We start from the raw sequence: 26,076 nt of genomic DNA on the forward strand, positions 1-26,076 counted from the left end.
TAATTTAGACAATACATACTCACCAACGTGTCCACATTTGTTGCATTCCTGTTACAGTAACATACATATTTTAGAAATAATAATAATATTAATAGTAAAACAAGCAAGTCCATATATCTAAAACTTGATAAAAAAATTAATTAAAAAAATGTCAAAGGAAGGTATGCAAAGCTAGAATAACAATAGACAAAATTAAGTTATATGTCAGGCAACATTTAATGAGTTAATAAAGAATACATTTCAGTTTTTTAATAATGTCGGAATAATTCCGTTGTACTAATAAAGAGTGCAACCTCGCGAGAACACATGTTAGTGGCATGTCTGTACTATTGCTTCTCGGTATTATTGATTATTAATTGTGTTATTAACCAGAAAAAAGCAATCTATCTCCTCACACGGTGTAAGGCAGTAAATGCATCATGAACAGGCAACGAGATATACTTTATGTTGTGCAAATATCTCGAATCCGATAGGTGACGCAGTTATTAATCCCGCCTTTGCTCTCAACTGATTGGCTTGACAAAACCGTCCGGGCGCTCCGATTGGCTTGCAATTACACAACACGGTTCCGCAAAACCTAGTCTGTTTGTGTTTTGACGTTTTTTTTGTGAAGAGCGATTCAGACAACCACACAAGTCCATAACCTGCTGTAGAAGACTGCCAGAACCTCGGTTGGTAACTCTAGTCAGTTATAAATAACGTCTTACTGAAGCATGACAACTGCAACTTCTAGCTCATGTTTTTTATCGTGTTGTTTTAGCGCTAAAAGGGACTTTTATCAGCTAATGCTAGCTAGCTGAGTTAGCTGCTGGGTCTCCATCCAGCAATATAACTTGAGCTTTAGCCAGTAGCTGCATTGTGTTGAGTTGACAGTTGTCGCAAGAATTAAAGGTAAATGTCCGCAGGTTATTAATGGGGCAAGCTAGCTGAATATATGTTCGGGGTGTGTGACCGAGGCTTTCCTCTGTGCTTTGTATTGTACTGTAGGCTCATCTCTCCATATAGTGACTGCATGCAGCCTAAAGTCTCTGTTGTTGACACCGTTGCGTCATATAGTAACACCCATACATACACTGTTAGCACCTTACTTATTCAGAAAGCATTTCAACTCTTCTGAAAGTGATTAGTCAATGCCTACCTCATGTAGTAGCACTGACTCATTTAGGCATTTCTTATTAAAGTTATGATGACAATATAGAAATGTTGCCTAGAGGTTTCCACAGGAATGCATCTGTTTGACTGGAGGTATGATAATGAGTCTTATGATAATCAATCAGATGTGTGTCATCAGCAAATTGCAGCCTGTATATACCTGACTTTTAAGTTTTGATATGTCCATAATCTCCATCCATTCATCATCCACTTATTATAAGATACTGATATGTTTCACTGATCTGTATACTATTTCTTATGGTAACCTTTTCTATAATTCTTCTTAGACAGTGATTGTGTCCTGTTTTGTGCTGTAAACACACAGCACACACTGTGAATGCTATCAGTCCTGACTTGCATCATGATCAGACGACCGCAGAAATCCACCCAGCATGTTGAAAGGTTACATCCCTCCCCCTTTAATTGGAACCCATACAGCAGCATCTTATCTCTTGACATGACACCCACTGTGTTTGTGACAAGTCTGTTAGCAGATTTGCATATTGAGATCACAATATGGGCAGAATCAACACAATGAGCTTTCTAACACCTGGTGTAAATGTAAATACTTATTTTATCACACGTCATCATCTATCCATATACAAACGGCATGTTATAACAGCAGGTGGAAAGGTGGCCTGACTAGTTGTAGAGTGAATAAAACACAGAGTGCCAGTCTAGTGTGTAAAATAGCAGCTGTGGATGAGAAGGAGTTGACTAATGCAAGTTTATGCTCTGTTTGTTCAGCAGTTGTTTGATAAATTGCTTGTGTCGTCTCCCCTACTGTTGGATTTAGCTGCACTTACAGCAGTAAGTAGTCTACTTGCTTGCTGCTGTATTCACACACAGACTTTGTAGTAGGGAGCTGGCAGGGGATACGTCTGTTTAATGTCTGGTCCAACTCATTCAGACATTTGTGGTCACAGATACTGCTTCTCCAGGTAATGTCCGGAACGTTTCAGGGTTGCAGTGCATGTGTGAAAGTGGCTTCAGTCACAGAAGCCAAAAGCTTTGAAACCCAGAAATTTAAAAGGTACAGTCCTCTGCTGCTACTACATGTCTAACAAAGAACATGTAGTAAGGAGGCTTGACCCTATGTTTGTTACTCTCAAGTATGGTGTATAGGTGTGGACAAAAACCATTTGAAATACTCTCTTAATGTTTTCTATCTCATTAAATTATATTAAAACTGCAATAGTTAGTTGATTAATCAATGAGTCAGCAATTATTTTCTAGTTTGCTACTTGATGAATTATTTTTTTTAGAAAAAAGTCAAGATTGTGTGATTCCAGTTTCTTAAATGTGAATATTTTCTGTTTTCTTTAGTCTATGACAGTTTAAACTAATATCCACATCAATATGGTGTTAAAACATGTAGCTGATTAATTGATTAGTTGATCAAGAGAAAATGTATCTTTTAAAGGGGACCTATTGTGCTTGTCCTTATTTATAGTTATCTATATACTGTTACAATGTTGGAATTTCATGTTATACGCATCCATAGTGTCAAATAATGAGATAAAAGTATGTAAAAAGTAATCCCTTTGAGCAAAAAGCACCAGCTTTACACGGCTCTGAACACTTGGTTCCCAGAGGTTTTTTCTACCTTCAGCCCAAGCTGATGTCATCTTGTGACAGATTAATTTATATGGTTATCTGCTTCACTGTTTTCCATTCCACAGCACTGCAAAGTAAAATAAGTAGTTTAGCTGTTAAGATAATATGATATAAGCCTTTATTGTCTACCTTAGGAGAGACATTTGTTTTAGAGAAAACTTCTGCTACTTGTGGCGAGTTGGCCAATCAGAACAGAGGAGGGGGGCTTTAAAAAGACAGGAGCTAAAACTACCAGTTAGAGACAGGGGCTGAGGTGAGGGGCTGCATAAAGGGCCAGTATAAGATAAATAAAGTTTTCTAAACTATGAAGACAAGATAAGATATTCCTTTATTAGCCCCACAATGGGGAAATTTAAAATATTGCAGCATTAAAGTGGACAGTAAAAAAAAGTGTCAATACAAAGAATAAAGAACGAGTACAAAAGCAATAAAAAACAATATTGGTAAAAAAAAAAAAAAGTTGAAATAGTTACTGAACAGGTTTACAGTGAGAATATATAAAAACATATATTGCACAGTTGATCTGAATCATGCAAAGATACTAGAATAAAAATATAGAACTGGAAATGAGCATAAAAGGTCCACTTTAAGGTTAATTGATTAATTGTTTAAATATATTAAGCAAAAATGCAAACCAGTGTTAGGCTCCAGCCTGTCAGATGTGAGGGTTTACTTCTCTGGTTTATATCACTGTAAACTGAGCATGTTCGGGTTTAGGAAAGTTGGTCGCAAAAAAGCAAACAATCTGATGATGTTACTTTTAACTCAACTAGACTTTTCATTCTTTCTGAAAGTTTCTGCCAAAGTTAGCCTTCTTCATAAAAACAGAACTACTTTTTTTGTCAGTAAGTACAATGGCAAACAAATTAGTGATCTTGTTAGTGTCCTGCTTTCATGTTAAAACGTCTCTTTGTACCTTTCTAGGATCAAAACGGGAGACAACATGGCGTCGGACTCTCCACGCAGACCGAGTCGCTGTGCTGGAGGGGTTCTGGTGCGAGCACAAGCTGCTACGTAAGGATGGCAATCTGTTTTTCATTCGAAATCCTTATAATCTAAACCACTGTATTTTCCTGCAGCACCAACAATACAAAACAGCCTGCCTCAGGAACTTGGATTGTGGATAGTACAGTGCCACCTTAAAAATCTCTCCTTAAATGACAATGTTACCCTAAAGAAGCCCCTACATGTAGAATATTAATATTACAATATGTTGTCCTTCTCAAAACATTTTCATACTATAGCTGTCTACAGCTGTGGAAAAATAGACATTGTGATTGGCTGTTTGAATAGTTTATAAATGTATTCTCATTATGTTTTGTTCACAGGGAGCAGTCTTACATGGAAAGTGTGGTGACTTTCCTGCAAGATGTGGTTCCTCAGGTAACTTTCCCCCTTTCCTGTCTCTCCCCTCCATTTATTCTCTCACACTAACAGCTGATAGAAGTTTTGTCCTAATTCCACACTGCGCTGTACTGACTCTTACTGCAGTATTGCTAATTGAGTATGTTGTGTGTTAATAGGAGAAAAGTTAAGCATATTTAAGAAGTCACGATGCATACTAAAAGTATTTTTGTGTGTGTATGTGTTTGTGTGTGTGTTGTCCAAAATTGCAAAGCACTGAGGAAATGGAGTACAAAGTCATTGTTTGATTGGTGTATTTATATAATTCTTGAAATAATTTCCTATTAGTATAAAACATCAAAGTACTTTTGATTTCTAATGTATTGTATACAATCATCATAGACAGTGTGAAATTGGTACATTGCAACAGTGTCATACTTTAAGTATTGAATCAAAATTATGTTTTAAAGTCTAGTATTGCAGTTACTAGCCATGGTGATGTATGTAGATATGCTTTGAAATCACAGATTGAACACCCAGATCCTTGAAAGCATTCAAACCAATGACTTTTCAAAATGTCCTACTTGATATTACTGGAACATCTTTAACCCTGACCCAGGTCAAATTTGACCAGTTTTAGCATGTAACAGCTGTAAAAACACCCTGAGTGTCGTTCTTTTACCCTGACTAACTTTAACTAAAGTGACCCAAAATGCACAAAAATTAAAATATTTTAAAATGTTCCAGGTCAAATTTGAATAATTAATAGTGTTAATAAGATAGTAGTTATGAGGATTTCTTTTTATGATGTACCAGTGAAGACTGATGGCTCTAATGGTTCCTTAAAGTTCTTGTCATTTTCACTTTCAATTAAATTATTCTTGTTATATTTTCATGTAAATATATTCATACAAAATAGGACATGATATTGTGTGATAGTAGATGTTTAGTGGTGTAAAAGCTTAAAAATACACTCTCTCTGCTCTCTGAAACATGAATCAAGGTTTAATCACACATTTATTGATCAGTCAGATTGACTATTTCTTAACAGATCTGTGGTTCAAAATTTGGTATAGACACTTTTTATGAGGGGATCCTTAAACCGAACATCCTGCGAGGGTATAGAATATGAACAGTAAGGGTTAAAGGGTTAAATTGTGTAATGAATAATCAGTGGGACATGTGATTAGAGACCTTTATGGGATACTCCAGCCAGAAACAGTATACACTTTGGCTACCTGCAATCTTTCATCATTCTGAAGGTTTAATATGCTATTAAAAAGGCTTTTGGCTGCTTGACTAAATGTGGTAAAAAGATGTTTTAATTGTGTGTGTCATCGTATGTTGTGAAGTGTTGTCACAAGTTTATATCATCCACTTTTGTTTGAACGATTCCAGGCGTATACTGGGGCTCCGCCGACTGATGAAAAAGAAAAAATAATTTGGGTTCGATTTGAGAAAGCTGACATCAACGGTAAGTCAATATGAGTTTGAGTGAGTATTTAAAAACCTTTCCCTCTAAAAAGCTAAATAATAAGAAAAAATGATATCAGTTTGCTCTAATGAACATATTTTGACTTCAACAACAACAAAAAAGCCCATTCTCACCAATTAGGGTGGTTTGCAAGGGCGTATATGTATCCTTATAGTGTTGTTCTCTGGCAGAAAAGTGTTCTTAGGGTGCTGGGGAACACTGGGATGAAATGCTTTTGCAGTGAGAGAAAAATTCCGTGTGGGGGTTTTGTGTCCATGACAATTTCTATGACAACACTCTCAAGCGACATACAGTGTCTGACACAAACAGGCTTTTCTGTCTTTGTTATGATAGTTTCTGTCTGGCATATCATAAATCTCAGGATGGAACAAGCTTCTCCTCCATTTTCTTGGTTAACAGGGTGACAAGTCCCACCCCTGTCTAATATATTATTGGTTGCCTGAAAAGATTGACAGTGACTGACAGTGATGATACCAAACGCCTTTCTGGAAAGTTCAGAGATTTTCAGCTAGAAGTGGCCACACATAACAAAGTCAATGCTCTCTACTCAGTAGGAACAATTGAAAAAAGATGCTGGTTCTAAGAATAAAACACTATATGGACACTCAGCATTTAGCTAATTTCTTAGTTGGATTTCTGGTACAGACACTGATGGAAATTTACTTGACTGTCAGGAAATTTTGATTTTTGCAAAGCTGTAATGTTTCATACTTTTGGCTACATCTTGTATGATGGCATTGAAGTTACCTGGTAATTTCACTCTGTCATTTTTGCTGAAGTTTAGGTGAGGTTATATATATACATAGAGAGATAATATATGGAAGAACTAGTACAAGTACTAAGTGAGTTCCCAAATAAGAGGTTCAAGGAATAATTTCTAATTGAAATAAAAAAATGATGATATTGATGAAATAATTAAACAACAAGTAAATGAATTGTAGGGATGTGGTGTGATATTAAATAAATCCTAGTCTTAAAAGGTAACAAAGCTTCATGGTAATCTGTTTTGTGTTCATCTCAGTGAAAACATTACAGTGTGCCAGATGTGATCACTTGTGGATTGTCGTACAGTTTTCCAAATACTACTACTAATAATAATAATAAATTAAATGTTATTATGTGTTACTGTTTATGTGCACAGACACTGCCAGGAATCCAGAGTTTATGGAGATGCACAGCGGCACCAGTGATCCTCCCCTCTGCCTCATGATTGGCTACACTGACGGGATGCAGATCTGGAGTTTATCAGTAAGTCACGTACCTAATGAGCCTGTTCAACTGCAGCATCGTCTGTTTTATACTTTCATCCTGTTTTCAAAAGTTTAGATCACAATACATCAATACATGTGCTGAAAGTTCCTCAGCTCTCTTCTACAGTCCCAGCTGGTGGCTTATGTACTAAAACTCAACTTCAAAAATAAGCAGACCATTGTAAATTGGATATTTTGACACCTGTCTCTAAATATTGTTTATCCTTTATGTAGAGACGTGTTAGAGAAGGAGCATTGCATTAATTTAATTAATTTATAAAACATTTCAATCAGTTCACCTCAGAGATAAGTGTTAAGATAATAATATTTTTGGGTAAAACTCCATAAACTTGCAATATTACAAATAATCTTATATATGACCTTATATTACAAATAAGTCTGTTAGGTGTATTCTTCATTGTGTGCACCTTTAATTAATGTTAAACAGTAAGAACTGCTTAGTTGTGAGACATTAGTTTTTCTGTTTCTCTTTGGACTTGATTGACCATTTGTGTTATGATGTCATGTAAACATTGCTGGGTTCAAAAGTCAGACTATGATTGAGTCATTTGCTCCACCTGAACATGTCAGGACATGTCTACCACCTTACCAAATAGTCTGAAGCACAAGTGTAGCTGAAGAAAAACAATGAGGAAACTGCAGAAAAGAAACAGAGCTGGTGTATGTCTTTAAACTACTGGTTGTATATGAGAAGAAGACCAGCAGAATAGCTAGAAACACATACCTGGGTTAGAAAAGTAGTTAGAGCACACATAACATTGACTATTGTTATTTTTAAGTTAAAAGGATGAAATGTTTCAGTTGAATATGTTTAACCATATTTGAGTACTTCATTTAAATTTGCAGTGTGTAAGATTTTGTGGTATTTAGTGACCTGCTCTCTATGTAGATATAAAGGGCTCATTCTAACATACCGAAAACACAATGATTCATATTTTCACTACTATACTAATATACATTTCTTCCAAGTTTGTTCTGCTAGATGCCACTAAAGTCTACACATTGCACCTTTAATACTTTAATATTTCCTCAGTTAATCATAGTAACTATTTACACCTAACAAGAGTTCCTTGATATTCAGTTATGATTAAATATATTGATTCAATGCAGTGAATGATACGAAAATGCAACAATAAAACAAATCAAAGATACATGTTGAAACAGAGCACCTATAACTACTGCTGATGTTTGTACTCATATATATTTACCAATAATTTAAATCTTGATACAGTCAACATTGGTGTCTCTGTTCACTGCTTAAATTCAATACTCTACTTGCAGTGTATCTTATTTTCCACTAGGTGGCATCAGTGACCACATTATGGACAGTTTGCTCTTACGCTCTACCCAGGGTTGTAACACAAGTTACAAGATCCTGTTGAACTTCTCTTCTTGTCTTTTAAATAAAGGAGAAAACAAAAGAAGAGAGAAAATATACAATAAGAGCTGATGTTATGTTTTGGCTCACACTGACAGTAGGCAGTGATTGATTGGTTATATATTCATCAGTGACAGCAAGTGCAGCCAGTCAAAACTTTTGGATTCAGGCAGAGTGGAGATGACAACAGATGGACATGGTTACAAAGACAGCATTCACATCCAAATGAATCAGAATGCTCTTTTATTCCTTCTCTTTCTGAGTTTCTATTCTTTTGGCTTCAGGTGTTTTTTGCCTGTCAACAACAGTCATTTATTCCAATTCTCATTGAGTCACTCACCAACAGGAAATCTGAGCTCCTAACCAAACAAAAGTATGCATATACATTCACAAATAATATACAGATTGTACAGTATATAGCTCCTTTTTATCTTCAAGCATTACAACGCATACATTTATATTAATGTGAGCCATGTGGACTATTCCAAGCAAATATATACTCACTCAGTACAGTGAAAATAGACGTGTCAGCAGTACACAGTAATGACAAGATCAGAGCTGCTGTCATGAGACAAATAAAACTACAGCACGAAATCAGTACATATAGTTTAAATATATAGTCTACAAGGATAAATACAGTAAAGTAGGAGGTTGAATAAAAAGTCAGGAGAAGACTAAGCAAAATAACTTTTAGGTAAAAATACCATAGGAGAATGCAATGCCTAAAAGATGTCTTAAGATTTTGTGTAAATGTATCAATGGAGTCTACAGGTTAAAGATAGGCATGAGAAATTCCAATCCAGTTCACCATCAAACACTACAGCCTTTCAAACTACCATAAAGAAATACTGATAATAAGAGGAATAGTTCTGATTATAATTGTTATTGTTTGTATGAGCATTTGTTGCAGATTTGTTGGATTGAGTTGCATTAGGAAGCCTGTTGGACTCCTCTGATGTAATGTGAAATGTAGCCACAAGATGGCGACCTCTTGATGATCAGGGTCATAGGTTAACATGACCTCTGTTACTTACAGGCCATGTTTGGTGTACTACAGAAATTGAATCATATTAAATTAAAAAAATAAATAAAAGTTACACTTCTACTGTAATTACTGCCTAACATAAATGTTCTCTTTGCTTCATATTTATTTGTGCAAACCCTGGATGTTGAAATACATGCTCTCATGACTGGGATCATTTTGAACCTCAGAACCCTTCCCAATCAGCTCGGGCGAGATATCTCAGTTATAAAATTCTCTTCTTTTAAGTCAGTGTTGGAAAATCATTAGACGATTTCATCTGCTGGGCGACTTAACAAATTACCCACAATGCTGCGAAGGCCCCGCTCACCCAGTATCGCCTTTCATGTAAAGGCTGTCACTGAAACATGCAAACTTCACATACATCCTGTGAGATCTAAACACACTGAAGTCCTTAATCAGTCTCTCTATAAACATCCACGGGCGGCGAGTAAAAGGACACACTCTTACTTTATCCGTGAACACACACAGACGGTGGCCTCTCGCGTCAGCGTGATGTGGCAACTCCTGTGCTGCTAGCAGATTTTTTTGTTGTACTTATTGTGGTGCAGCAGGGGATTACAGCTGTTTTAACCACACTACACACACCCAGTCAAAATATAAGCTCTCTGAGGCTCCTCTGCCTTTCAGTTTCAGTCGAACTTGACACCAATCCTGGTTCACACAGTGCAGCCCGGCCTGTTATCACACGCCGTCCCTTCCTCTTTGTTTTTCTTTCAGTTTTCGAAAGTTTACGGGATGTTTCTGGGTTGTGTTTTTTCGCAGGGTTTTAAGTAAGCACTGAAGGTGCCTCGGTCTCTGGCTCTTGAGTGGCTGTGAAGTGTTTGTGACAGTTGCTAAGCCAACACCCTCTGTAATAGCCCGGCAGAGTACGAGCGTACACGTGTACACGCGCTCTCTCTCACACACTCACAAGACGGGGGACTCTGACTGGTTGTATGGATGCTGACAGAGGTGTTTAGGTGATGTAGATTGCCGTCGCCTCACACTGCAGAGGTGTCATCCGCTGCAGACTGATAAGAGGCAGACTGCTGCGGACTAATTGTCTGTCTGCATACGTGTTGAGATGAAATGACCTGCTGGGATGAAAGGTGTCTGCGGAGAGTGTCGGCATCAGTAGAAGTGAGAAGGACATGGAGCTGTGTTGTAGAAATGTTTTTACTCCACAATCCAGTTTTAGGCTCAAGAAATCTCAACACATGACTTAAGATAAGAAGACTCTGAAGTGTTAGACAGTCGCTGTTCAAATGTGTCATATCTCTAATTTGGAAAAGTTACAACAAAGGCTTCCTTTTCTAATGTTTGTTGGTGTCAATTTCTGTAACCCTTTCCAGAGAAACATCCTCTCCCTGAAAATTAGTTTCTTTAGTATTAGTGAGTCTTGAATAAGGAGAACAGAATCCATTTATGTTGGTAGTAACTGCATGTCCTCAAAAATTTGAAACAAAAGTTGTTATAAATTAAAAAGATTTTCCCATTTGACTTCAAAGGGCACCATGATGACACAGTGGTCAGTGGTCAGTGCTATGATCTAGGTGCAGTAATGGCAAGTAACTGCCAGCCACTAATACCCTGTTCAAACCCAACTTTGGATCCTTCCTTGTTAACCCCCTCTGTTCCATACTAGTTAATCTTGTCTTTTAATTTAACCTGTGTTAGTGTCAGGTGTGGTCAACAGTGTGAACAGCTACAGTACTTCAAGAGAGATTGTATGTATTCACAAACTTCAAGCCTGTACCTGGTGATGATCTTAATATATATAACAAATACACCATCAAATGTAGCCCTAACCCTAAAATAGCTTTGATTAAAACATTTAACCAGTCCTACAAACCTTTGTGACATCACCATATCTCAGAGAAAAAAGCCCAAGCCTGTGTACTCTTAGCATTTTAGTGCTGCATGTCATGGAAGCCCATGAACAAGCACCTGTTACTGTCCAATCCCTGGAGCACCTGCTGCTCCATCCAAACATCCAATATGTCCAGCACCGTGTTTGTGAGCGTGCTCACTTGTGAATATGGCCCAGATATCTGTTCACAGCTTATGGCATTACATCGAGAGATTAAAACAGAACAGCAGACACTGTGATTCCGCAAAAACATCCGATCTGCAAATGAAATGAATATAATGAATAACTGTATGCAGGGAAGAGACAACTTTGAAAAAGCAATTTGGCATATTGCGTACGCAGGGCCACTAATGTAATGGTGGGAATGTTGTTGATGGCAGAGGATGTCACACAGAGCCATGTAAGGCGAGGAAGAGCAGTGGGGTAATGCACAATAGCCTGGCGCATTAACCTCCGGCCCTCCCCTCTTCTCATTTTAATCCAGTAAATTCCATTATTCCCCCCTAGCAGGTCCATTTGCCCATATAGGAATCCCGCCCTGTCCTTTATTCCTGCTATCAATGCTTGTGTCTCCAGTGTTAATCTACCACTGCTGGGCTCCAAGCACTTTGAATAAAAACACAGCTCTAAATCCGCCACTTTGAAAAGGCTACTAATTGCGCAAAAGAGCGATCATCCCTTCAGATGGGTTTAAAGATTTAAAACAAACAGATTAAAGCACTAGTAAAGTGATAATGCAGGTTTCACTGTAATTTAACGCATAAAAGAAGAACAAAAGTGGGGCATTCAGCGCTTAGAACAATGTGCCATTACACACGCCAGGCACTGCCAAAAGCCACCCAGGCCATTGACCTAATATACTGGCATCACTTATGAACACATGAAGGGGCCGGCTGGGCAGACACACAGACATCCATTAAAGTGCTTTACACTGTGGTTGTATTCGCTCTGTAATAAAGTCCAGAAATGCAGCAAACTTTCAAATCCTCACTAATAGGGCAGTCTTTAGTGTTAATCCCTAAATGTGTAATAAAGCCTGTGCAAATGTGCTGGAATGCACTTGTTTGATCAGCGAATCTGGTTGATGAACACAAGTTTTATTCGTAATAAAACACTAAAAAAAGATACTCAGCCCATATTTTAAGCATCCACTATAAAACAATCAAACACTTAGACAATAGCTGCTGCTGCTAATGTATTTTTCATGTCCCTGCCAAATGTTGTGTTTGGAAGTGTAAGCCCAGCTCCAAGCCTTTTCATCATCGCCCCCACATCGTTGATTTTCTTCAGCAATTCAAATAATACACCGAGTATAAACAAAATGGTAGTTTAATCTGATTGTCAGGCTAGAAATGTGTGAATATTGAAAACTGTCAAGGACCAAACGTTTGCATAGAATGCTTGTGCACACATTTTGGGTGTTGTTTTCTGACTTATTGATCAGATATTTCCTGATTTAAAAAAACCCCCAAAACAAAACAATAGTCCTGCTGCTTCTGTTAAGACAAAAATGTTTTCGTGGTTTTGTGTCTACCGAAACTCAGGTATTGTACTAACACTGGTATCAAAAAAGTCAAATAATACACTTACACACAGAGCCGGAGACAGTATTTTAGTCTCCCTAATTCTTCCTCTCAGCACTTTGAAAATGTAGTCTAGGAACCTGAAAAGAAAGTCTCTAAAATGTCATCATGACCTGGAATCTCACATGTTTATTTATTCAGTTAACTGTGCAATTTGACATTCTGCAAATTTGATGGACCAACATGACAGACTTAATGATGTTTAATCCTTCTCCACTCTGCCAGAGACAAAGTACTTAAGCTTTAATTTACTTATTATTTAGTTGGGCTAAATTGTAGCCAAATTTAAACATACTGATTATGTAAGATATAATGGAATTTGCTTATAAATGTATATTTTTAATTGCTTGTAGAATGTATTGGCAATATCTTCCGAAAATATGATAAAAAGGGATTGTTGTCCGTTATTGAAGAGGTAGAAATGCCAGTTTCTGTACCATTAATATTCTTAATACACCAGAATGCAATGCAGCTACGAAACATGCTTTAAGTAATGCGTGTGGCCATAATCATAGAAGGTTCCGAATGTTTAGCAGCTGACCTGTTACTTTGACAGCAAGAAATTCATGGAGTGATCCAATAGCATTTTAGTAAATACAGGAAAGTACATACAGCCAAAACATAATTTAAACCATTTCATCAACAACCTGCTGAACCTGACTGACACTATCTAACAGTCAGTGGTGTGAGGAAAGGTCAATGGGTTGAGCAGTCACGCATTTATGATCATACAATCAAAAACAGAAGGTGATCGTGGGAGATTTTCAGATCTGCTGGGACACTGGTCAGAGCGCTTCCTCTCGCTCCCAGTCAGACTGGGGCAGAGACATCATGAGCTGCTGCCCACTTTGGCACAAAGCCGTATCTCCAACCTTTCCGTGTTGGCTGTGTCACAGTAAGTGTAGGAAGTTCGTCTGCATTGCAACGCCACCGGGCCTTTTATTCTGCGCTCGGTAGATTTTACTCTGTGGTTTGGCTGGAACTTCAACTAGCAGACCGCCCTTGTCCCCCCTCCCTCCCTGCATTCCCCTGTCTCTCTCTCTATGGAAAACAGCTTCTACATAGTTGGTATATATTATTTTTCTTACAGTGTGAACAAATACGCATTTGTCCTTTTTTTTTGTTGTTCTGCAGAAACTTCCACTGCATTATATCCTTGTGGTTGGGTAATGTAATGTCTCTGTGTATGATTTAATGTGTAAAGGTTCTCTTTTCTCTAATTAACCTGATGTGTAAACATTTAAACATACTCCCCTACATGAGTATTAATTCTACTAATTTCCTTCAGTTGGCAGGGGAGGCCCAAGAACTGTTCTCTGTGCGCCATGGTCCAGTGAGAGCTGCTCACATTCTACCCTCCCCTCATATCAGTGAGTATTTTCATTAACTTAAAGGGGTAGTTTGAGTTTTTTAAAACAGGGTTGAATGAGGTAGTTATCCAGAGTTAGTAGCTAGGGTCAGTTTGGAGAAGCAGGCAGGAGGACCAGCATGGAAGCTAAGCAATATATTGCTGTGGATGGAGCCGGCAGCCACCTTAAAAAAAGGCCCACCTAAAAATAAAATCAATATCAATCAAAGTCTACTCTATATTTAGAGTAATTTCAGCACTTTACCTCTATATCAGACAGCTCTTTCCATTGGCACTATATTTTCTCAACTGTAGAACTTCTGTATTCCTACACACGCTGCACACTGTATTACGCCGCAGCAGCATTTTCTAACCCAAACAGCTAATCTGTGGTGTAGGAATACAGAAATTCTATGGTTAAGGAAATGTTGTGCCAAAGGAAAGGGGTGTCTGAAAATGTAATAATAATATAATAATACATATATTCTAAATGTAGTGCAAACTTAACCTGATTTTTTTTAGGTGGCTAAAATACATTTTGCTCCTGGCTTCATCCACAGCTGTACAATGCTTAATGTCTGTGCCAGTACTCATGACTGCTTCTCCAAACTGGGGGGGTACCGACCCAAATCTACTGCAGATAATACACTGACTCATAAGTAACTCATACAACCTTCCAAAAAATCCATCCCATATCCCTTTAACGTCTGCCTCAAAATGGAACTGCAAACACTGACACAAATACTGCATATTCTGACTAAAAGCTTTGATCAGTGTATGTGTATGTTCTTTTCTTTTTTAATTGGTTATATGACTTTTAATGAGCATGTAAATACCTAACTCTCACTGTAGTAAACTTCAGACTTTCTGTTGTAGTGGTATTTATATTGTTCTGCATGTTTTTCAATGAAATTTGTTTTACTTTATAACACACACACACACACACACACATATATATATATAATACAAATAAAATGTAGTTTTTAAAGGACTGGTTTGACATTTTTGGCAAAACAAATGCTTTTTAGTGCCAGACTGATGAATCAGCCAGACTGAAATTAACTCATTGCAAATATATTGGTATAAGCATACATGTCAACTGATAAATGACAAGAAATTGAAATATAGAAATGGAAAGTTTTTTTTTGTTTTGTTGTTGTTGTTTGTTTTTGTTGTTGTATTTTCATTTAGTCTGATAATGTTTTTTCTCTTTTTTTAAATTTAGATGTTCAAAATAAACAAAATAAATTTAAAAAATAAAAAATAAAAAAAGATATGTTTTGACATTATGTCACCATTCTACAGTTAGTACACCAGAGTGTAGAGACAAGTTTATATTTAACTGTAAATCATCCTGTCCAGTACATTTCTTGATCCCAATTGATTGTTTTAATTTAAAGGAACCTTATAAACAATGTTTAAATGAATACATGAATTAATACATGCCAGTACATTTTAATTGTTATTGGTCTCAAAAAGCCTGTATTGGGCTATAAACCATATTACTTTTCTTACTGAGAGTTACCATTGTTGTCTATATGGTAAATATGAAGAGGCAGCCAACAGCCAGCTAGCTTAGCATAAGGACTGGAAGCAGCTACCCTGTCCATGCCAAAAAGTAAAAGATAAAGGTACCAGCACCTCTAGCTCACTAATTCACATGTTTCATCTGTTTACTTCATACAAAATGTGCACGACTGCTATTTGGCTAGGAGCAGTGACTTCCTTGTTGTCACATTGGGGTTGCCAGGCAACCAACAGAGACTCCATGTACGTACAGACATAAGTCTGGTCCTGATATTCTCATTTTACTCTGTGCAAGAAAACATATTTACTCAAATGTTGCAATATTCTGTGAAGGGCCAGCACAGCATCTGTTCTGGATGGTGCTGCATCCAACTATGCAGCTCCAAGACAACATAACAGCTATATCTCCAAACTCAGAAACTCAGATGTTTGCACGTTGTCTCTCCACATGAACTGCCACCCACAAATGCTTCTACAGCTGCTTTTTACTACCAGAGAAGATAATCCAGAAGGCAGAAGTACCTGTATGCTCTTTTAAACACTTTCTCTTTGTAAAGTCCTCTGACGTGTTACCCGGCGTAATTTTAAACAGTCTGTCCTGGAAAAACCCACTTTGGTTAACTTGATTTCAGCATTCAAGGTCGACACTTAAAATTAAATTTCGTATGGCACATCTTAATCCAGTTTTGGCTTGCGGGGCATTTTAAGTGGTGCTATATCATTAAAATTAAAGACTGCCTTATGCTGCCTCATCCTAATGTTAAAGTCAATCTACGATTAGTGTTGGCCTGCTCTCAGTCAGCGGTGGCAAGCCTCTGAAGTCAGTGTTCTTCGCTGCCAAATCTTCGCTTGGAAGCCTCTCACTGTGCTTAAGCTATTAAGTTTGCAGTCTCTCTCTAACTCTTTAAAATCTAAATCTTCTCTTTAAGATGCTCTAATAATTTTTTTTAGGTAGACACGCATGTTACAGTATTTTCTTTTCCTTACTGTAAACTACACCATGTCTTTTCCTTCCATTTTCCCTCCTCATATCTGGTTTGGCCTAATGTCTTTTTAGATACCCAAAACATTAAAAATGAATCAGACTTTTCGATGTCAGCCCGTCTTTAAGGAGTAAGGCTTCCTTTGTCGCTGCCATTTTGCAGCAGAGTTAAACAGTTATGCAGGGAGAAATTTAAAATAGCAGAGGAAGAGATACCAGTTCTTCTATCAATAAACAATAATGTAATGCTGCCAGATGACATGCTGCATTCATAGTAAGTGCCAAAAGTCATTCCGGTAAAGTAGGGAATCAACTTTGGTATGCAGAAGTCGACGAGAAAGGTTGGAGAAATGTGGGTGTGCTAAATATTACATTGCAGTTCATCATGAAATAACTCCTGGAATGCAATGAACATAACAAATTGATGATATGTAACAGAAGTGAATATTTGAAAATGGATGCCTTCAACCTTCATTCTCCTCTATTTTTTAGCCTTTCCTTCACCACTTCACACACCCCTTCCTTCATCACTGACTCCATTGTCCCATCTTTTTGTGACATGTTGTATTTCTGATGGAGTCAATAACAGTGTCATGTCTGCTTGGTTTAGCATTGCATTATTATTGTATTATATAGCTCAGTTGCCATGACAGTATGAACGTAGACAAGCAGTCTGATAGTTAGATAAAAAGATGGGCTAAAATGAAGGATTCAGCAAACGCAGAAACATGAAATGTACATGAAATGGTTGTGCTTAATCTACCATGCCATATTTAAAATGTCTAAGCTGCTCCCTGTTACCATTTTGCCATCATGTTTACTAGTGTAGTGCCTGTTCAGAACACATGGATGGCTTGACCTCCTGCGGCTACTTCAACTCAAAAACGAATACAATTGATGTGAGGGTGTGAATGATTATATACTGCAAACAACATGAAAGAAACTAACATCCTGTTATATACAGATGATATAAATAATAAATACTCCTACCGACCTATGCTCAACAATGTACCTGAGCGCCTCCTGTATAGTTGCTCGCTGCTGTCCTTTTCTCTCTTTAAAGCACTCGTCTCTGACTCGTGTCACACCTCGTCTCTGCTCTCTCCCTGACCTGCAGGAATCAGTTGGCTGAAAATCCACCTTGCCCCTGCACAAAGCGGAGCAGCCTGCTAATCACTGCTTTATTCAAATTTTATTAATATTACACATATCGTGTGTCCAAATTCGACACTGCACTCCCATGGATCCCCAGTCATACACCCATAAAATGTGGAGTTGATTAGATAAACAGTTCAAGAGATACGTGAAGGACATACAGACAGACAGAGATTAAATTACTTTAGTAGAGAGATTCTGTGGAGGATGTCTAAAAAAACTGACAGAAAAGCTCCCTATGTTTTCTATATCTCAAGAACTCACCCTCATTGGATCTGGAAAACTCCACCAGCCTATTTAAAGAGAGAGTTTCTGATCTCTGGTAGTATTTTAGAGCTGTTTTTTTAAATAACTGGGTCCCCATTGTGTTGTTCTCGTGCACAAGAACATACATACACACACACACACACACATAACCACAGGTGACACAATAAACACTTCACTGTGTGCCTGTAAAGACAGCTGCACCCACCCTCAGTGTGAGCAAAAGTCTAGTCAGCCACTGTGCGTGTAAACAACTGTGGGTGTACAAAGCCTCTAAGTTATAGGCATAAATACACTCTACAAGCTGGTGACCAACCAACACTCAAGTGACTAGTTTGTAGCCACGCCTAGTTATGTGCTTAAACCATGTCATGTGTGTTTTAAACAGGGTAACTTTTTAGATGAATGGCCTCATTGGGAAAGGATGGACTTGGCACTGCCACACTGGAGAGTTGCTACATTTGGGTATTTGAGAATATACTGCAAACTACCTCTCAAATAAAAGTAGTTTTACCTAAGTTGCTTATTTGTAGTGATCTCAATCAGGATCAGCTCCTTTTTTAAGAAAAAATACACATAAAGTTGTGTGACGTTATATATTTAAAAATCTGCTCCTATGACTGCTAAACCTAATCTTGTTTCCACAATTTATATTCTAAATAATTGGTTCATCAGTGACACTAAACTATTTCATTCTATTTGTAATGTCTCTTCAAACAACAAGTAAAACAGTCACTATGATGGCAAAGAAATGTGCTGGAAAGTCGAATGCTGTATGAACACAAGTGTTCCTACGTTGAAAGCCATGGTACAAATGGTTTTGTTGTTCCGCTGATTAGATCCTTTCCAGACATAAAGTTTAAATTTCATCTCTCCAGGTGTCAATCAGTGCTGTGAAAGCTGCCATGTAGCCTTGCTGGTTTGTGGCATTTTTTTCGGTGAGAAAATCGTCTTTTTGTTCTCCCGCCATGTTCCGGTCTTTTGGCATATTTCAACAACACACAATGGCAGCATTTGAAGAGCACTGGAAATGGATGAAAGCAAACCATAGTAATAAGAAGCAGCAGATAGCCCCGACACATGAGGGGAGCAATTCTCTCAGCAGAAAATAAATATGAATTGTACTACTGGAGGGAAGGACACTGATTGCAATCTGCTAGGGAGCAAACACTGTTGTACTGTGGTGAGCCATTAAAAGGCCAATTGTCTGTGATGTGAGGCCGTGGGTGGGCGGACATAGAAAGACCCGAAAATAGGTGTTGATTATAATAAGGCAAGGTCCCCCTTTCCTAGAATAGAGAAGGAAGTACTGGTTTTCCAAAGGGAGTAAATGCGTTTATCCACATCCTCTCTGGAGTTTACAACCTAGGATCTTCCGTTGTCTTGGAAAATGAGGCAACACTGGACCCTGATTGATAAAAAAATGAGCATTGAGGAATTGTGAATATATGCATATAACAACACGTGTCATAGGTCTTTGTGCTCTTTTTTAATAGAGGTCAGTTTGTATGTCCTCACAGAGCAGCTACACTTAGGATGCAAGTCATTTTATGAATTTTAACAATAAGCGTATTGTCTCTAATAGTTCAGACCATGTTACAGCATAATCAAAACATGCACACATCCTCCCTGTTACATTCAAACAAGTCCACATGGAAGTCAGCAGTACTTGCTTCAATTACTGTCCATTACAGTAGTAATCAAATCAAAGTCTCTCTATTCATCAAATATTGCATTTTTCCCCCAAAAAAGTTTATTTTAGTTAATGTGCCATTTCACTAAGTCTCTGAGAGTCATATTTATGTTACGGCTCAGTATCTTGACCGGGAATGATGTCTGATGACAGAAACATGAAAGAAGAAAGGACCCTGTCGGGAGTGTTAAAGACTGGTAGAGAAGGCACATTTGCTCTCACGCCATACCACAGGAACTCGGGCTGATTACTGTCAAGCCTCAAATTACAGTTCTCTAAAGGGTAACATCTTCTTCAATCTAGGCAACCCCACCCCCTCAATCCCCTGATCCTCCACCCGTCTTCAAGAATCAGACAATTAGGAAAAATATGGGGATCAGTTCACTTAATGCAACATGTTTTCTCTTCATGTTTTAAATATGCCTGCAAGGTTTTTTTTACCATGCTGTAATTCCACCCTGAAACCCCAAAACAAACAACAAAATAGGTCAAAAGCCCCTTTACAACATTTAGAAGATTTCTACAACTTATTTCAATTCTGTCATTTCTCTACAAACTTTACAAGTTTCCTTTTCAAAGCTCACACAGTAGGTGATCAGAAGAAAGGTACAGTGTTGTGTATGTGGTTTTGGCTTGTAAGGACAGTGGTCCATTAACTTGCAAAATAAGGCCTGATTTGGGAGAAAAAAAAATCTGTATTCATCAAAAAAGAATTTGTGACTGTAATTGAATTACATGGCAACAGTAGTAATGTAATCAGCACGTTTCCTGTCATGGTAATAGGCTGCCTGTTGAATGAGGGTGGGCAGCACTGGAGGCCTCACATGTTCAGTTTAAAGAATGTCCCTCTTTGTTGTGTGCAGATGATTCTGTTTCTCATCTGCCTCTTCCCCTGACTCCTCTTCTTCCTCAGGTCCTGTGAAGATCGACAGTTTTGCTGACAAGAGGCCCCTGCTGGGGGTTTGCAAGAGCACAGGGTCCTCTGGGTGAGTTCACATAAAGCTGACATCACTTCCTTTCTTAAATGGACCATAGATGTTTTATAATGGCTGTAGTTCTTTACAATGAAGGTCCCCTATGAGGTGGTACTAGTTGGTTGGAATAAAGCTATACCACTACTATATATCTTTTTGTGCTTTTGAGTAATTGTATCTTAATATATTTTGGAGCAAATTAAATAAGAAACAATGAAACACAGATTATATGCACATATCAGAACAATATCAGAACAAACAAAACAAAACACCCAAACATAATATTTAAAAATAGATGAAAATAAACAACAATTCCCTTAAATGTGAAGGAAGATGTGCTTTTGGGTTATTTGTCTTTGTTAAAGTGTATGAATACAAAACATAAAGGGACCTTAAATTAAACCCTGAGGGACGCCACAAGTAATGTGCGTTTAAGAATAGTAGATTACAGTTGTGACGGAAAGATCACACAGTCATTTGACCAATGGTCCATATAGAATGTAGACTGGTGCAGCTTTAGTTAGATTTTGTTGCTGTTGGATACATTCTCCACATACTGTATGTTACTCATGACCACCTGTCAGTATGATGGATAGTGTTTAAAATATCCCAAGACCAAGATTTGATATTTCATTTTTTTTTACTTTTCCCCTTTATGAATTGAGTTAAAGTTTCAGTGCAAACAATTTATCAGAACAGACTTGGCATAAATGGAATATAATATTTATATTAATTGGTGTATAATAATAATTTGATTTTGTTACTTTAGCAATGAGCCCTTTGTATCTAGATAGGAAGCAGGTCCTTTTCTGTGGAACCTGCCATGTTGCACAGCTATTGTATATCTACAGTATCTGTATATCTACAGTAGCCCAGAAAGGACAAACCAAAGACTGGCTCGAGAGAGGGCCTTTTGTGTTTTTTTGAGAATTTTAAAGCCACCGTTGGTTCACCTACATGCTGGGAAGGGAAGGTGGAGGGGTATGCAGTTGTTTGCAATTTGTAACCTCACCGCTAGACACTAGCAAACCTTACACACTGGTCTTTTAAGTCTGTCCTTGTCATTAAAATTTGAAATCTCATCTGTTAGAATCGATTCACTAGTACGACTACTGAAAAAAATGTGACATTATATTCTGAACTGTGACTGACAGCATTGTAGAACGATACATGACAAACCTCAGCTTGTTTTACAGTGACAGTGATGTATGGCTTGACACACAGTAAAAGAGTAAGGTGACTGTCAGGATGTTAATACTTTATTCACAAGGTAAAAAGATACAGGATAATCCAGTGGCAAGGGGATACTGATATACTGTAAGTGAGTCTTTTATTTGCTTACTTTCAGGGGGAATTATCTTGAAAATGAAAAAAAAACTTTAAAAGTGCACAGACTACTAGGAGATCAGGAAGGGAGAAACTAAAGTAGCTTCTATGTGCTGATGGGCTGACCCATCCTCATGACATTTTGTCTTTTAAAAAGTGCAGAAGAGAGTGGAAATGTTTCGCTCTTTGCGATGTTATGAAGTACAAATCCCACATCTGAAAGTCATTTTCTGTTAATAATAAGAGGCATCAAAGGACACCTAACTTCTTGTTATGAACCCTTCACATGCATCCAACTGGAGCTAAGCCAGTGATGTGGGCTTAGTGACTGTGATTCATAGATTCTTAGTGGCGCTGTGGTTGGAGTGCGAGGAGTACCTGAACACCCCACAGGCAGACAGAAGGGAGATTAAACAGATGTGTAGATCCCTGGGATTGTCCGAGTTGGGACTTGGGAATGTCATGTCCTGGTTTAGTGAAAGAAAGTGAATTATAAAAGGGACGTAACCCAAGGCATTTTGCACTCGCCTCTCCATACCCGGTCCATGCCCACCCCTCCTTCCCCCTCCTCCATTTACCCGTGCTGCTCTTCCAGAATAACACAAAATTTAACTCAATATATCCTCTCCGGGAAATGAAATAAGGAAGTCTGTCTTCAGCAGGGCCTTGATGGAGACCACCTTCTTGACGTTTTCCAGGGACTGCCGCCCCTGTCTCTCTGACGCCGTTGCAGTTGCTTCTGCTTTTCCTATGTCCTCACTGACACTGAGACAGGCAGTGTTTTGACGGTTTGGCGAATCACCCAGGCGTTGCTCGACACTAATGCTGAAAACATGCACTGTGTTGAAAAGCCGAAACCGTGACCTCTGGCTGAATGGCACAGCCTGGTTCTTCCCCCTACAGAAGTGCTTGGTAAATAACACTCTGGTCAAAGACAAGAAGGAAAAAGGCTTCCGGGTGCAGCGCTGTACTTTCCATTGGGCCTGTTCATAAACTTACTAAGGTCCTCACACAATTTTTAGCATATAATCATTTTGAAATAACAGCTTTTGTTAACCACCAAAAAGGATGCCGTCTTGACACTTAAATGGAAAACAGATTGGAGCCTTGGCCACTACAGCGGTGCTGGTTTAGAAGTTGGTTCAGTCAGCTCTAGGCTTAGATTACAAGATTTGCAAATTAAAGGAAAACCAGAGAAGGGAAAAAGCATGTGTGCTGAAGCTCTGTACTTGTGTATTTCCAGCCAGGCACACTCAACATAATTTTATCAATGGAAAGGATTATGCGCTAAGTCCAAACAATGTATGGATCCAGTGATTTTCTTGACAGTAAAGCTACATATGCGTCCCTGCCCCTCTCTGCACCAGTGCCAGTGGGCTTTTGGAATTAGTAAAGAATGCTGGTGCCATTGCAGACCTTAGTATGTCTGCTCACATTTCTGGAAAGGATTTGTGTTTCCTTCCCCTACTCGGCGTTGTTATTATTTTCATTCATTTTAATTACACACGCTGGTATTAAAATTCAAAGATTTAAAGCTTCTTGTTCTCAATGAATGTAAATTATATGGGCAAGATGGAGGCAACTTAACTGTTTGTGGGTGTTTGAGTGCACACACTTCTTGGCCAAAAGTTCAATGATGAATAAGCGTGCTTTGTTCTCTGGAGTTTGGGAACTGTCAGTGACATTTCCAACCTCCAGCTACCCCCTCACAACATCTCCAGATGCTGAGAGGATGTGGTCCTTTTTTCTTTTAACCATAGTCCTCTTTCACCGTGTGGATTACTACTGGATGTGCTATTTTGGGGTTTGGGCTAATACACATGGATATTCCAGGCAGATATCATGGTCAACGTTGTGGAAGGGCTGCACAATCACTAGCCTTTTATCTTTTCTACGCTATGAATATAACCACTGTCATCCCCTGTCCCATATTTTCATTTTTGTTTTTTCAAGGAGCCCCCATTTGCCAATTCCAGAGTCAATTCCAATTCATTTTATAGTCTAATAATTCTCTCTGTTGCCTTATACTTCTGTATCATATCATGAATTATTGTTCAATGAGGACAACTTTTGTCTAATTAAAGTAATTATCTATTAATTATATTTACATTTTTGTGGGATTAGTTAACAGCATTTAAAGTGTTAATCTCGAAGAATTCTGAAGTATGACGTTTGTGTTGTGGGTTTGTCAGTTCTAGTGATGACCGGTGGTCATGTCAAGCCCGTTTTGATTTATATAGATCCCTGTTGTTTCATTTGGAAAAAGTCTGCAGAAAATATATCACAAGAGAAGAGAAACTTGTGTACAGCCACAGCAAGAAACAGACAAGTATGGTTCAACTGGAATATATTCAACCTTGTCTTTTTTCCCCCCAAGAAAACATGCCACTGGAAGGCTTTCTCCAGTTTGTTTTTCCATTTATAGGTGTGGGAGGGTATGTCGTCAATGTCTTACATTAATGTTGGAACGGAGCGATGCATTTCTCTAAGAAAATCTTTACTTTGCTTTGTGTTATTTCTCCCAGATGCACTGGTAATTTGAGACAATGACTTTGTCCATTGACACTGTATCTCAGCCATTTTTCTTTACTTGGCTACCTTGCTGTTATGGTCACTTTCCTACTGGTCATACATCATAAACTCCAAGCATCAACAGACAGAAAGTAGTTCCAGTAAAAAAAAAAAGAAGAATCATCTGTTGTAATAGTTTGAAAGTATTCCTAATCTTAATTGTAGCCTTTGCAGAGTCACAATGAATCAAACAATGGGCGTCATGCAAAAAATATTTTCTTATTCCTAAGCCTCTCTTACTTCTTTTTTATGTTTGCTTGTACAAGTATTCCAAGTCAGACTAAACAAACCCTGTTAACCGCACAAACAAAATTATGAGAAAATCGGTGAGGGGATTGGCCACATGTTCTCGAATACTTTTATGTGCCACATAAGAATTAATGTGTTCATACCAGTGGTTCTTGCATGAAGCCTTTTTCTCTGTTGCTTCCCTTAGATTCTGAGAGAGAGAAACGCCCACCCAGATAATGGCTAGCAGAAACCTAATCAACTTGACCTCTTACATCTCATGAACATTATTTCTTTTATATTTTATCATTCTGAAATTTATTTTAGAGCATTTTAACGTTATTGTCATTCATGTAACCTTTTTTTGCTTTTGCCTACACTGGCTGTTTTTTTTCTTCTAATGGTACTTGTGATGGAGGCATTTGTGTCCTCTTGTATCTGAAGACTTAAGCATTGTTCAAATTTAAGCCATTGTGTTTTTATTAGAGATGCTCCAAAATATCAGGTGTTGGCCACGACTCAGTATCGGAGTCTGTGAAGATTCTCAGTTGTGCAGGTCATGGTTATCCGAGGAGGGTTGAATCAAGGGCAACTGGACTTTGTTGTAGATACTTGAAGATATTTTGCCTCTCATCACTTCTAACTGACTGTTTAACTGACTGGACAAGACTCCCCACCCAATCAGTTAGAACTGAAAAAGTCCTTTGGATGAGAGGCGAAATGTCTTCAATTATCTACAACCAAGTCTAGTTGCCCTCGATTCAACCCTACTTGGATGCAATTTTGGTGATTTCCACTTTGGCTGAAAACATCTCCATGATGTACAAAATGTGACTAACTTATACTTCTTAGCATGGGATAATTTTTGGGTCTGGCAATATTTCATTATTTAATAGCATGTAACCAAAGTCTTTGGTTTGTCAATCCTCCCAAAGGCTGTTTCTTTTAACTCTGAAAAGGGTTTTTGCCTAAATCCAGTCAGCAAAAAGAAAACAGTTCATGTTCCTACAGAAATTAAATGTGACAATTTTATTGAACAAGCTGGTCATTTTTATAGTGTAGTTACCACTGCATATGCTGTCTAAAGGCAGGAGGCAGATGGAGTTGAGTCTTTGCGTCTTTGAGTCACATTCTAAAACCAATCCCAATTATTCCCTTGATAGTTTAACAACTGTTCCCATGTCACATAGATAGTCATCTAACAGTAAAGTTTGCAACCAACAAATTCAATCAAAGGATCTAGTGAGGATAGCATGTGGCTAAGAATAATGGCA

At 38.0% G+C, this 26,076-nt stretch overlaps 1 protein-coding gene across 1 annotated transcript in view; it reads left to right on the top strand.

Annotated features, from left to right (window-relative positions):
- Positions 1-605: 605 nt before the first annotated feature.
- The window catches only part of bcas3 (BCAS3 microtubule associated cell migration factor), a 363,376-nt gene continuing 337,905 nt past the window's right edge, over positions 606-26,076 (top strand). Inside the window, exons 1-7 of the mRNA XM_062419168.1 lie at positions 606-671; positions 3,694-3,783; positions 4,098-4,152; positions 5,512-5,587; positions 6,750-6,856; positions 14,023-14,104; positions 20,617-20,689. Of these exons, the coding sequence (XP_062275152.1) occupies positions 3,713-3,783; positions 4,098-4,152; positions 5,512-5,587; positions 6,750-6,856; positions 14,023-14,104; positions 20,617-20,689 (464 nt within the window). The 5' untranslated portion in view covers positions 606-671; positions 3,694-3,712. The remainder of the gene's footprint in view (positions 672-3,693; positions 3,784-4,097; positions 4,153-5,511; positions 5,588-6,749; positions 6,857-14,022; positions 14,105-20,616; positions 20,690-26,076) is intronic.

The sequence above is a fragment of the Scomber scombrus genome, chromosome 5, assembly GCF_963691925.1.
Source record: "Scomber scombrus chromosome 5, fScoSco1.1, whole genome shotgun sequence".
NCBI lineage: Eukaryota > Metazoa > Chordata > Actinopteri > Scombriformes > Scombridae > Scomber > Scomber scombrus.